This window comes from Lytechinus pictus, chromosome 16, assembly GCF_037042905.1.
Source record: "Lytechinus pictus isolate F3 Inbred chromosome 16, Lp3.0, whole genome shotgun sequence".
Lineage (NCBI taxonomy): Eukaryota > Metazoa > Echinodermata > Echinoidea > Temnopleuroida > Toxopneustidae > Lytechinus > Lytechinus pictus.
Window position 1 is genome coordinate 15665677 of NC_087260.1, and position 12227 is coordinate 15677903.

At 36.3% G+C, this 12227-nt stretch overlaps 2 protein-coding genes across 2 annotated transcripts in view; one reads left to right on the top strand and one right to left on the bottom strand.

Moving 5' to 3' along the window:
* Positions 1–12227, top strand: part of LOC129278745 (ATP-binding cassette sub-family C member 5-like) — a 25592-nt gene continuing 13365 nt past the window's right edge. The window contains exons 1-4 of the mRNA XM_064111023.1: positions 1–160; positions 6348–6585; positions 10892–11060; positions 11590–11748. Of these exons, the coding sequence (XP_063967093.1) occupies positions 6411–6585; positions 10892–11060; positions 11590–11748 (503 nt within the window). The 5' untranslated portion in view covers positions 1–160; positions 6348–6410. The remainder of the gene's footprint in view (positions 161–6347; positions 6586–10891; positions 11061–11589; positions 11749–12227) is intronic.
* Positions 2906–9552, bottom strand: LOC129279693 (heparan sulfate glucosamine 3-O-sulfotransferase 6-like). Its single transcript, XM_064111024.1, has one exon. The coding sequence runs from the start codon at positions 8130–8132 to the stop codon at positions 6912–6914; it is 1221 nt and encodes a 406-aa protein (XP_063967094.1). The 5' UTR covers positions 8133–9552; the 3' UTR covers positions 2906–6911.

Genomic DNA, 12227 nt, shown 5'->3' on the forward strand with positions numbered 1-12227 from the left:
ATGCTAGCGAGAGTCATCTCCAAGTCATCTCTTCTTATCTACATTGACACTGCCAAGAATGGATAGACAACTAAATAGGTCTAGTTTTATTATAGTGAGTTCGCACAAACCGACCTAGATTAGGATATAAAGACAGAGGTCAGTGGATAAGACTAGCTAGGTATGTATGAAATAATGTCAGTTCAGTGTATTTTCAAGCACCATTATGAGTTTCGATCTCCCGTAGACGAATCCGGCTACAATGACAATGTACGTTCACTCGAATTGCATGTGCAGAGACAGTCTACAGTTGATATATAGGCGCCGCATCTGTGTGTCGCCGATGCACGTGGCGTTTTGTGTATGTTTGCGCAATGCTTGAGATACTGTTTGAGATGCACTCAAAGCAATGTAATCCTGATCCTGTGACCGACATACACGTTATCGTGTAAGAGCGCAGCGCTTTGTTTTCATGGATTTGGTATGAATTGTGGTGTATGCATGCTAGCGCTAGCTACAAAAGCCTTCTAACACCAATGCTATTCATGGATGTGGGAATGGGAGTTGTCCTATCAAACTTGTAAATTATGTAGTGCTTGCTCAGTATAGCATTTCCATTGCCTGATCATCATCGGGGGGGGGGGGGGATGGGACCGAGGACCCGTACGCCATCTTTTTCCTCGAAATTTTGATTTATTTTGCATGTCCATTTTTTTTTAATCAAGAGCTAGAGGCGTTAAATGGCCTCATCTGGCTTTCAGAAATATGATGCGCGTGTTTAATATAGGCCTATTGCCAGGTGCAGGTTTATTTAATATCCGTTCATTATCCGTACGACAGACACACAGGGGATGTATGAGGCATCCCTTGACGTGATTTTCACTGAAAATTTGCTTTAATAGCCAATCAGATGCAAGTGTTTCCGTAGCTTATAACAATTGCCTCTCAACCACTATTAACGAATTCCTCCACTATACCGAGAAGGAAGATTGACATCAATAAAATGTAGGTCACAACTGTCCTCAAATAAACACACGCATTCATTCCATACTCGCTTGAATCTTGCAACCAATCCATGGGAACATTGCAGGCCTATTAAAAGTATGTTAGATACTTTATTGCAACAGATAAATTAGATTCTACAAACATGTGTAAACAATATTTGATAAGTCATTGCAAAATAAAGTAGAAAACTTTATAGGTTATTTCAACCGCAAGTGAAAACATATATTGAATTACGGTATAATAAAAGAAACAAAACAAAAATATTCTAATTAATATGCGACGGAAGACGGCGAAAGGTTGTAAACAATGATTGCAATCACTGTCGATAGTTCTTGTTTTACATTTTCTCCCTTTTTTTGGGGGGGGGGGTGGTCTAACTCAGAGCGGGGGTATAAACTGACGGAATAGTAATATTATTAATATGTGGGAATGTGAGCTTAGGGGAGGGGATACTTATATTTCCAGATATAATGTGCAGAAATGATATAATTAATTAAAATATTATTTAATGGATAGCTTTTAATCATAATGAAATATTATTGTTAGCATGGGTGTCGATCGGTATTCTTGGTTGGGGGGATGATTGACACAAATGTTCTTGTGGATGGGGATCTTTCAACATTACCCCCACTAAAATCAAAAGTTAGGACATTTGGGAGTGGTTGATATGCATGGTGTTCTTGCAGTGGCGTACCGTGAGTCACGGCATTGGGGGGGGGGGGTACCAGCAAAATTTTGAGTCACTTAGTGAGCGCGCGAAGCGCGCTCAGTTGCCAGGTATACTGACCTAATAGGGACATTTTAAGGACAGTACCATTAAACGGATATGTATCTCACTGCTCAAATAATGCGAGCGCGAAGCGCGAGCTGAAAATTTTTGATATGCAAACCAAAAAAGGACATTATAAGCAAATTTTTGTAATCATGATACATACCTGTCTCGCTAAACAAACAATGCAAGCGCGAAGCGCGAGCTGAAATTTTTGTAAATATTTACCCCAAACAAGGACATGTTAAGGACTATATTTTAGGAATCCATTAAGAGTATACATATCTCACCATAGTCATATAATGCGAGTGCAAAGCGCTTGCTGATTTTGCTACATCTAAACACATGAAGCACTTTTTGTAGTCATTGTAATCATGATAATACGCATCTCACTCATCAAATATTGCGAGCGCGAAGCGCGAGCTGAAAATTTAGGATATTCAGACCTGAAGAGAGGCATTCTCAGGCCTGTTTGTAAGAATTCATTAAGACCATACGATACATATTTAACTAAACAAATGATGCGATCGAAAAATTTTGATATTCAGATCAGAAAAAGGGACATTTTAAGGACTGATTTTAGGAATTCATGAAGAGCAGTCATGTCTCACCAATCTACTAGTGCGAACGTAAGCACGGACAGGAAATGTTTTATATTAACACCTTAAAATGGGGCAATCACTTTAAGTGGTCATGAAAAAGAACCATATGTCACTACATAAAACAATAATAAGTCGAAGTGCGAGGAAATATATTTGGTGTATATTGACTTAAAAACGTTAAACAGACAATGCGAGTACCGGGAACAATGAAGAAATCTAGGCCTGAGCAAAATAAAGTTATGAAAAAAATGTTCTTATGTATTATAACATAACATTATTATAATATAACATTATAATGAACAATAATTTCTTCATTCCCACTACGTTTCTCTTCCTTTCTCCTCTTCCCCGTTTTTTTTTTGGCCAGCCGATTGGGGGGCACGTGCCCCACGCCCCCCCCCCCCCCGTAGTTACGCCACTGTGTTCTTGGAAATTCTTTCATTATTGCAGTGTACTGTACTTATAATTTTTTTTTGAAAATTCAATTTGTGTTACAAGTAAGCCTATTCTAAACTCATACGAAAGAAAAAATGACAAAAATTGTCTGGACCATGATGTACAAAGTGATCTGTTTATTGGACATAATGTATACAACTTCTCTCTTAAATCTAACCCGACTGGCGATATCTTTTTTCTTCTTAATGCATGATGATAAAATGCAGATTCGGACAAATTAAGACTAGCACAAATTGCAAACTGTGTGGCTTCTCGTGCGCCATCGGGCTTACCGTCATTCCTTAGACGATTTTAACCCTGGATTTTAACATGTTTTAAATGCTTTATAAGTGCATAAAACAAAAACAAACATAAAAACAATTAAAACTCAACTGTCATGTTATGATATTTCTCCAACATTTTCTTGAACCATCAGTGTGTAATATCAGCTAATATATGTGTTAAAATGAAATTTACGTACCGCATGAGTGTGCTCATATAGAATGCAAAACTGTCATCCCTTTCCAAACTCAAAAGAGATTTCTTTTTGCCAAAATAAGAAAGAGCCAATCAAGTTTAGTTATTCAAGTCCATAACAATAACAAGAATAACATGGAAAAAAAATCCGATGTTCATATCCGATGATACGCTTTAGAGAGAAATTAATGATTATTCTTTCTGAAACCATTAATTGATTTCACTTATTAAAAAATTGTAAAAATATGATCATATTACCACTGGTGGGATGGAACACCCTATCAACAAAAGTTGTTTTTCGTCGGGGTCCTTTTATGTCATGCGTTAAAAAATATCATATACGTAAACATTTCATTCTTTTTCATCTTGAACCTCCACCCATCTGTTTAAAAGTCCTGGAAAAGAATGTTTTTATTTAATAACAATATACACAAATTGCGAGGGAAACAAACTGATTGATGGCATACTATAATCATCACTATAATCATCATGATCAAACCTTTACATTTTTTAATCATCATTATTATAAATTTTCTACCCTAAATTATTGGGGGGATGATAATACAGGCCATCCCCCCCACTTGAAATATTGGGGGGGGGGGGTATATCCCCCCATCCCCCCCCCCCCGTGATCGACACCCATGATTGTTACCATAATCATGTTGTAATGTAGTGTATTATGTTTATTTCAATGTTGTATTAGCCTGTTTATATATCATGATTATAGTGTGAGCAAATTAATTTATATCATGTTTCAATGGAACAATTTGAAATGACCTGAAGTCGTGTGAAAATCCCTGAAACTGCATTGCCCGGTTCTACTTCCTTTCCTATGCTTTTTTAAAAATCTACATGAGTATCAACTTATATATCACAATAATCGAGGTTCAATAATAAATGACATGATTCTACAACGAGAATAGCCGTATTCAAATTCTTCGATCCTCTTTTTTTCGATTTTATGTGATGTAGGAATTAAGATGAAACCATTATTTTTAAGAGTGGTTGCATAAATGTAATACAAGGCAAAGACAAAAACATCATTCTCAAGGATATACCATCTGGGAATAACAAAGATTAAAATCAGAATCAAAATTAAAAATTGATTTCCACAAAACGAGGTAAGAAATAAACATTAACTAAATATTTATAAACTAAGTACCCATTAACAAAACTTACTACACGAACAATGGAGGGATTTCAAAATTCAGGGGATCTTGGTAAAAGTCATATTGACCCATCAAGGTCAATTCCAAATTACGAAATACATAAAATTGTGATATGAATTTAATAATGGATACTTGAACTTAATAACCATAATCAAGACAAAGATGAATCAATAACAAATAGAAAAAAGACAACAAAACACAATGGGGTAGAGGTAAAATACATACCGGTACCTAAAAGACGAAAGTCGGGGAAAATTTGCATTTCTTTTGAAAGATACGAGTGCGTGAGACTGTTTAAAATCATCATTATTAGGAATTACATAATTTTGAACCGATGTATTGAATATCGTTGCGTGAAAATTTGTATTTGAAATATAGAAATTGGATTCTTTATAGTTCGAGTCAAGTTAGGGGCCTATATCTAACACCACCTTTAAATCTGTCTTCAAAATTAATGAAGAGATCTCATTTCGACCTGGAGGAAATTGCATCGTTTTATCCCGTCTTTCGTCACGTCACATCGACTCTCCCCTGTTCCTAATCTGCCCATGCCCATTGGTTCATTTCCGTTCTGATATTCCAAATTATGATATTCTTGTCGATCAAAAAATGTTATCCTCTCCGTGCAGAGAGGCCGAAAATAACCCTAAAATTGAGGGATTTAGAATTATGTACTTTTTCTTCTTTCATTTCTTAATGTCCATTCTTCGAGTTTTCATTACAGAGACTTTACGCTTTTTAATATTTTTTGGGCCTAATGATGAGGTCAGATATCGGGCCAAGTTGAGGTGCACAAAATTAACATTTAGGTTATAATCTCTTTCTTTACTATCTTTGTGTGTGTGTGTGTCTTCACCTTTATTGTATTGTCGGAATTCCTTTCTTCTCAGTTTGTCTTTTTTTTTTAAACTATAAGTTGGTCATTTATATCGGATAAAAGCACAATAATCTAAAGTTAGATTTGGCAGTGTTTTACAAAATATCATGTATTGAGGAAATATGTCTGTTTTCACTTTTAATTTTTCGATATAAGATTCTCTAGATGAATCCAATTATTGTAATGATGAACACTGATTATGATGGTTAAGAAGTGTAAATTAGATATGGCATTTTATCATTTCAACACAGAAAAAAAAATAGTGCATTGTTTTTTAATAAAGCCTGTCACTCTAACAACAAGTTGTTTAAAGTTTTTTTTTTTTTTTACTTTTTAAACAACTTTAAAGTTGTTTAAAAAGTTTAAACAATAGTTGTTAGAGTGATAGGCTTAAACAATGTGCTTAACATTTTAAACAGCGTTTTTACTGTAAATGCTTAAATGCTTACTTTGTTTCACGTCTTGGTACCCGAACTTTGGTATATATATTTTTTTTTTGTATACGATCCAATTAGATAAGCGTTTTCGGACTGCTTTCCATCAAATCATGTAAGTAGGTTCGGAATTACACTCTGCCTTAAATAAATATTTATTGATCAAGCAAAATTGTTCCTGAAAAAAAAACAGCCGCAGCTGCCACTTCCACGTTTACAGGTTTGTTGGTACAATACATAAATATAATAATAAATACATTATACATTTAGACATGACGGGTCGTGTGGTCCAGTGGTTAGAGCATTGGACTCATAATCGCAAAGTTGTGAGTTCGAATCCCCACTCTGCCATTGTCTCCACTTTGATAAAAAGACTCGAAGGTAATATCTGTCGTCTATACCGCCAGCCACTATTACTGATTAACCTAGACGTTAAATGTTTCCTAGGTAATTGGTTATATAAGTTTACCAGCAAAAGCTGTCCTGTCGAGTTCCTATACCAACGGGAGTTACCATAAACAGAAACAAAAAGCTTGTAATGCAAATGTTAATGTCATTTGTATCTAAAAATTTGTGTATTAATATGTTTTATTTTGACAGATTGACATGACGGCATAAACTATAAATAAGTCGTAGAACTCGATTTTGGAGGACAGATCTGACATGGCGGACAAAACCACTCTTGATGAAGACAAAGTAGAAGTGGCGGAAGTGAATGGAAACCTGAGTGGGGGTCAGCCGGCAATATACAGCGGGGAGGCGCCCCCTCATAAACCGAAATCTGAATCTGAGAACGAGAAAGATCTGAATGGACCAGGACATAGAAGATATTCCTATGGTAAATTGTGACTTCCGACCGTCATTGTTTATAATCTTTGTATTATTATTTATAATCTTTTCAGGGCTTCAAGGCAGGCATATTAAAAATGATCTTTTAACGATTCGGTAGACTAACGTCAGAGGTCAAATTTTTAATATTTCCTGGTCTGTACCGACCCTTCAAAAAATGAATAGCAAGAGTCCCATGTTTTAGGCCTCACCTTTATACTCGGCTTCATATACATTTAAAGCTAACCGTCCACTCCTGAAATTCCGCGACAGGCTTACGAATATCAGAAGCTAAGTCTTGACGGTGTTTCATTTTCTACTCAAATCTCTCTATTTCTATTCAGAAGTCCAAGAAAAATTTAATCCCAGCTGGTCACGAAGTTTTTTATTGTAAGGTCGATAATAATCACGAAGCTTCCTTAAGACATCCTCGGAGACTTTTGGGTGAGGGCGTCCTTTCGATGGGATCATACATCCGAAATCTGGTCTTTCTGGTACTTGTGCACAATAGAGCCCCTTCGTCTGGTTCTTTACAAAGTGTGTTCGCTTATAGAATTTTGGCAATCCAAGGAATTCCTCAACTTTCAACAAAGTTGGGTAAGGGTCTTTCGCAAAGGCGTCACCATCAATGATCAAGAATTGGTCTCTGTGATAAACTTCAAGGAATTTGTTTAAATAAACAACATATTGCCCTAGTTCTGTGATCGTTGAAGAAACGATATAACCATCAGGTCCCATTACTGTCTTTTCGAAGGTTTCCCGGACCCTAACTGTATTGAAAACTATATCGAATGATCGATCTTTGGGAGCGTTTGAATGTGCTACCGTATGTAGGTAGTCCGAGATAGCCCGATCAACGGGATTGCGTAAGATGACAAAAAACTTAACGCTGGATGATAGGTAAGGCTTAAGGTCCGATGGCAAGTTAGATTCAAAGAAACTGGGATTTTCCGTCATTGTTAACTGGTACGGACTACTCAAACGCATCAGTTGGATCCAATTTATGACGGAACTTTTAGTGACTCGTTTCCCTGGGAACGACGTTTCGCTAGTCATTGAGACAGCTGGGTGAAGGTCGAGGAACCTGCTTAGGGTCCCGGTACCACACTTCTTAACCCCTAAGACTAAGGCAACCGGCAGTCTCTTTTGGCAGCGTCTTTTCTGCAACAGGTTCTTGCGAACAGGCAAGCGTTTCTCGCCGTAGATGAAGCAGTTATCAACCTTTTTAGTCCACGTTGGATCTGTCGTATTGATGCGTCCCAGAATTGTTTCGATGCTTTCCAATGCTTTAAAGTTATCAGCATTCTTTCTGTTCACAATGGTAATTGGCCTCTTCCATTTTACTCCAAGGGCTATATTCTTTCCACGGGCAAAACCCTGATCTGCATCACCTGCAAACTTGTGTGAATTCGCGATGGGACCTCGACTAGGCGTCCTTGCCGATTGTGGCTCTCTGTATTTTATGAAAAAAGCTGGAGAAATCATGCTACCACCGAACACACTCAGCGTTACAACAAATGTCACAGAAAGACAAACTACTGGCAGTTTATATTTCATGACAACAATTCACCGAACGCCGAGAATACAAACTTTTACTGATCTCAGTCATGTCGTAACACTGAATGAATTGCCACGTATTTTTTATTACTTCAAGTTTGCCCAGTTGTGAATCCTCGCAGTGGGTGCAGTTAGCAAACAGATAGTAAACACTTCTGCAGTCATTTTGTTTGCAGTGCTCATGGTGCTAAAACCCCCGGTGAAATCACGATCAGTCAAAACCTACCTCTGCACATACAAGTTACAAGTACTACGCGTTTAAATCTGTTTGCATTCTGCATTGTCATTTTGTTTGATCTGGAGTGGAAACTGGTCTGTACTTTGCAGGATTCTAGAGACAGTTATCACACAAGGTATTGTTCATTTCAGACCAAGGGATGACGTAACAATAAAAACTTCTCCTCGTCCATTGTGTCACTTTCTTCAGTCGCAACCGAGTTCGTGTATCTTCCTCTTGTCATTAAGAAAAACATAAATAAAGTTGTACAAATTCAATAACCAGTCGGGTCTTCAAAAATAAATCCAGAAGGGGGGGGGGAATGGATGGTTCTCTAAAATTTAACACGTTTAAAGATAATAAAATCACAAGGAGCAATAAGAAGATCAGTAACAGAACAGCCCAACTAATCTTGCAGGGTAATGAATCAAATTTAGATAAAAAGAATGTATGTGTTTACTCTGAAACTTGGAAGACTGGAGCTTGATTTTCTATTAACAAAGTTAATAAAGAGATTTTTCCAGACTTTTTAAAACTAGAGTGAAAAGATGTACTACTCGTACAGGCTGTGCATGGTAGTATGACAGGGGCCGCGGAAGCGGGGGGGGGGGGGGGGGTCTGAAGCCCCCCTCATTTTTTCCAAAAACGTGAAAATGACCATAAGATTGTAATTTTTTGCATGGTCAGCCCCCCACTTTGAAAACCGTTCTGCAGCAACATGCAAAGGCTCTCTCTTTTTTTCCCTTTTCCATAATTGTCACACCAAACAACTATCTACAGACCAACCAAATCTTTTAAAGTTATTTTCAGTGATAAATCATCGGTTGGTTATTAGGAGTGGGTTTCGTTGGCATGACTGTCGCGCAAGCTGTTGGAAGCTCTTATTGTCCTCATTATACAGTAAAATTCAAGGAAAATAAAATACCCTCTGAAGTTGCCGCGGAATCAATTCACTGAATAAAATTTTACCCCTTCGCAATTATGTCTTTTTGTAACAGCAATTACTATCTCATTACTTCATGATACTATTAAAAAAATACCCTTTTGAAAATTGAAAATCCCGTTAAAATTACTCCTTAGATGAATACTCATTCGGGCATCATACCATATGACTGATCAATTAATTTTCACACAGAAGTTAGTCAATTAGTAAAAATAAAGAAATAAAACAGTCCCGGTTAATTTTTTAATTCAGAACCTCTTCGTTACAAAGAAAAAAAAATTGATTCTGGGAGGGGTGGAGTGTCTAGAATTTTATATAATGGATGATAAGCCTATGCAACTTAAAACTATTTTGTTCGGTTTAGAGAATTTTATTCCTTAATAATTCTCTTGACAGGGGTCTTGGTCTGTAAATTCATAGGCCCGTATTCTGAAGTCGGGTTTAACTTAAACTCAGGTTTAAAGTTGTGGTTTAAGTATGGATAGCCAATTGTAACATAAATCACTAACAGTAGAGATATCATACTTCAGCTCATTCGGCTCTCAAGTCATTCATAATTGTCTAGGAAGTATAAAAAGATTATTGGCTTCACCATCGATGAATCAGGAAACAGCACAGTAAACATACGAAAAATACAACTTAATAAAAAAAAATTGATGTTTTTGGCTTTCCATACTTAAGCCACAACTTTAAACCTGTGTTTAAGTTTGATTGATTGATCGATTTCATTTATTTTCCATTAAAAATATACAAAGTCAAGAATATACAAACAAACATTACAAAGAATAAAAATGAGACATTATACATATGACGTATCATACACATACTTTAAAAAATACACTAAAGTTCATTGTATGTATATATATATATCAGGATAATTGGATGCCCATGAAAGAAGTATGCTTGTTAAGTTGGGTCACCCCAAAAAATATATTAATCGGTAAATGATAGAATACAAATTACAAAATACAGTTATTTGAAATACTGAACGGATAAAACTTCTATCAATGATAAAGATATATTGCATTTATATGATACTTACAACTAATAACCCCCCCCCCCACCCGCCCCCCCCCACCATGCATGTATTTATGTAAGTATGTAAAGAATAGTTATGTACATATTAATAAGCGTCAAGGAGTTGCCTTGTCTTTTTAACTGTTGTTTGAATGAAGATAATAAAGAAGAGTTTCTAACATTCATTGGTAAAGAATGCCATATATGTCTGGACCAGTGTGGCGAATAGACTTACGTGCTGTGGTTGTGATTGGATTTGCTAAATGAAAATTGAGTGAATTTCTTGTGTCATAGGAATGAATATCACGATTTAGTGTAAACATGGTATGAAAATAATTGGGTAGCATATTCTGTGTTAGTTTATACATGAATATTCCGATTTGTAATTTATTAATATCGTGAATCGTTAAACCCGACTTCAGAATACGGGCCATAGTGACGGGTATTTGTTCATATTGTCCTTCATAATAAATCGTTAATGATTTTTAGTTACGGGTTGGAATGACAGGCATATAATCACCTTTTTCGTTCAGGCGATGATTTTGATCAATTTTGATTTTTGATCCATCTCCCCCAACATAGGCGAGGCACTGGACAACCACGACCTGGACACGATGTACGGCGACTCCATTCCCGACGACTTGAAGACACGTCGTGAGATGACCCGCGATGGTCGTAGGGCATCAGCACGGGTACAACGATTAGATTCGATGAAAGTGTTGCTGCCCTATCGACGCAGTGGCCGCAGAAGGTGAAATGTTGAAGACAATCTTGTTGACTTTCACAAAGAAAAATAATGTGAAATGTACTGTTTTATTTATAATCCGTACCATAGATGAAAGAGCATAACAAATTGCGCAGTTCAGGAAGTACATAATGTTGACTGCTTTGAGGGACATAGTTAAAACTATTACCCAAGTTCCTTTGATAACAAAATGTCAAACACAATGGCCCTCATGAATACATTTTATGCGTTATTAAATGCATTCATTAATTTTTTATTTTTTTCATTGTGCCCAAGAATTTTGGGGAAGGCATAATCTATCAAGAGGTGTCTTGAATTTTACAGGAGGGAAATTTAAAGTGACTCTGAAATTATGGCGGACTAATGTACTATTCACTTACGGCCTTGGACACGTATCTCTGGCCCCACTGACAGAACATTGCCCGGTCATTATTTTGTTATATTGCCCGACAGAAATTAGTCATTTTCAACTTCGACCAATCAGAAGCCAAAAAATCTTTTCATCTATATCATATCATATTATTTTTGTCAACAGGGAAACGAGTCCTATAGATTCATCGGGTCTCTTTTCTTCTATGCTTCTTACTTGGATGACGCCATTATTCAGAAAATCTTTCAATGGTCATAATTTGAAGGAGAGTGACCTCATCCACCTAAGGTCACACAAAGAGACTGCCCAGTCAGCATCCATAAGGTTGGTATTATGTCACGGTTTATACACTTGCAATGAAGTATTTTGTTTGGGACATTAATGGAGCACGAAGGTTGGATATTTTATTTGTTTTATTTTCTTCTCCATTTTCATATCGTTGCTGCATGTTTCCTTATCGTATTTTTTAAAAAGTTGTTGCTTTGTAAGAAGTTAAAAGTTGTTGAATGCATTCTTAGAAAAGTAAATTGAAAAGCGCTACATCAGTTTAATCAAATAGAAAAGAATATACAGTTGATGATGATTTTTCTTCAAGTATTTAACCCTATTTTGTTTTATGTGAATGCATATGTGAATGTTTTATATCAGATTTTTGGAGAACGTTAAATGTGTTGACAGAGCTTGATTTTGTCTGTTTTCTATCATCGCTTTACTAATCAGGGAGTTAACCCCCTGCAAATAAACAAAACGAAATAACGAAAGAAAACAAATAATCTACATAAAGAATCCCTTTCATTTTTAAC

Excerpts from the sequence above, each read along its gene's own strand:
- LOC129279693 (XM_064111024.1), bottom strand. The coding sequence starts at position 8,132 with ATGAAATATAAACTGCCAGTAGTTTGTCTTTCTGTGACATTTGTTGTA.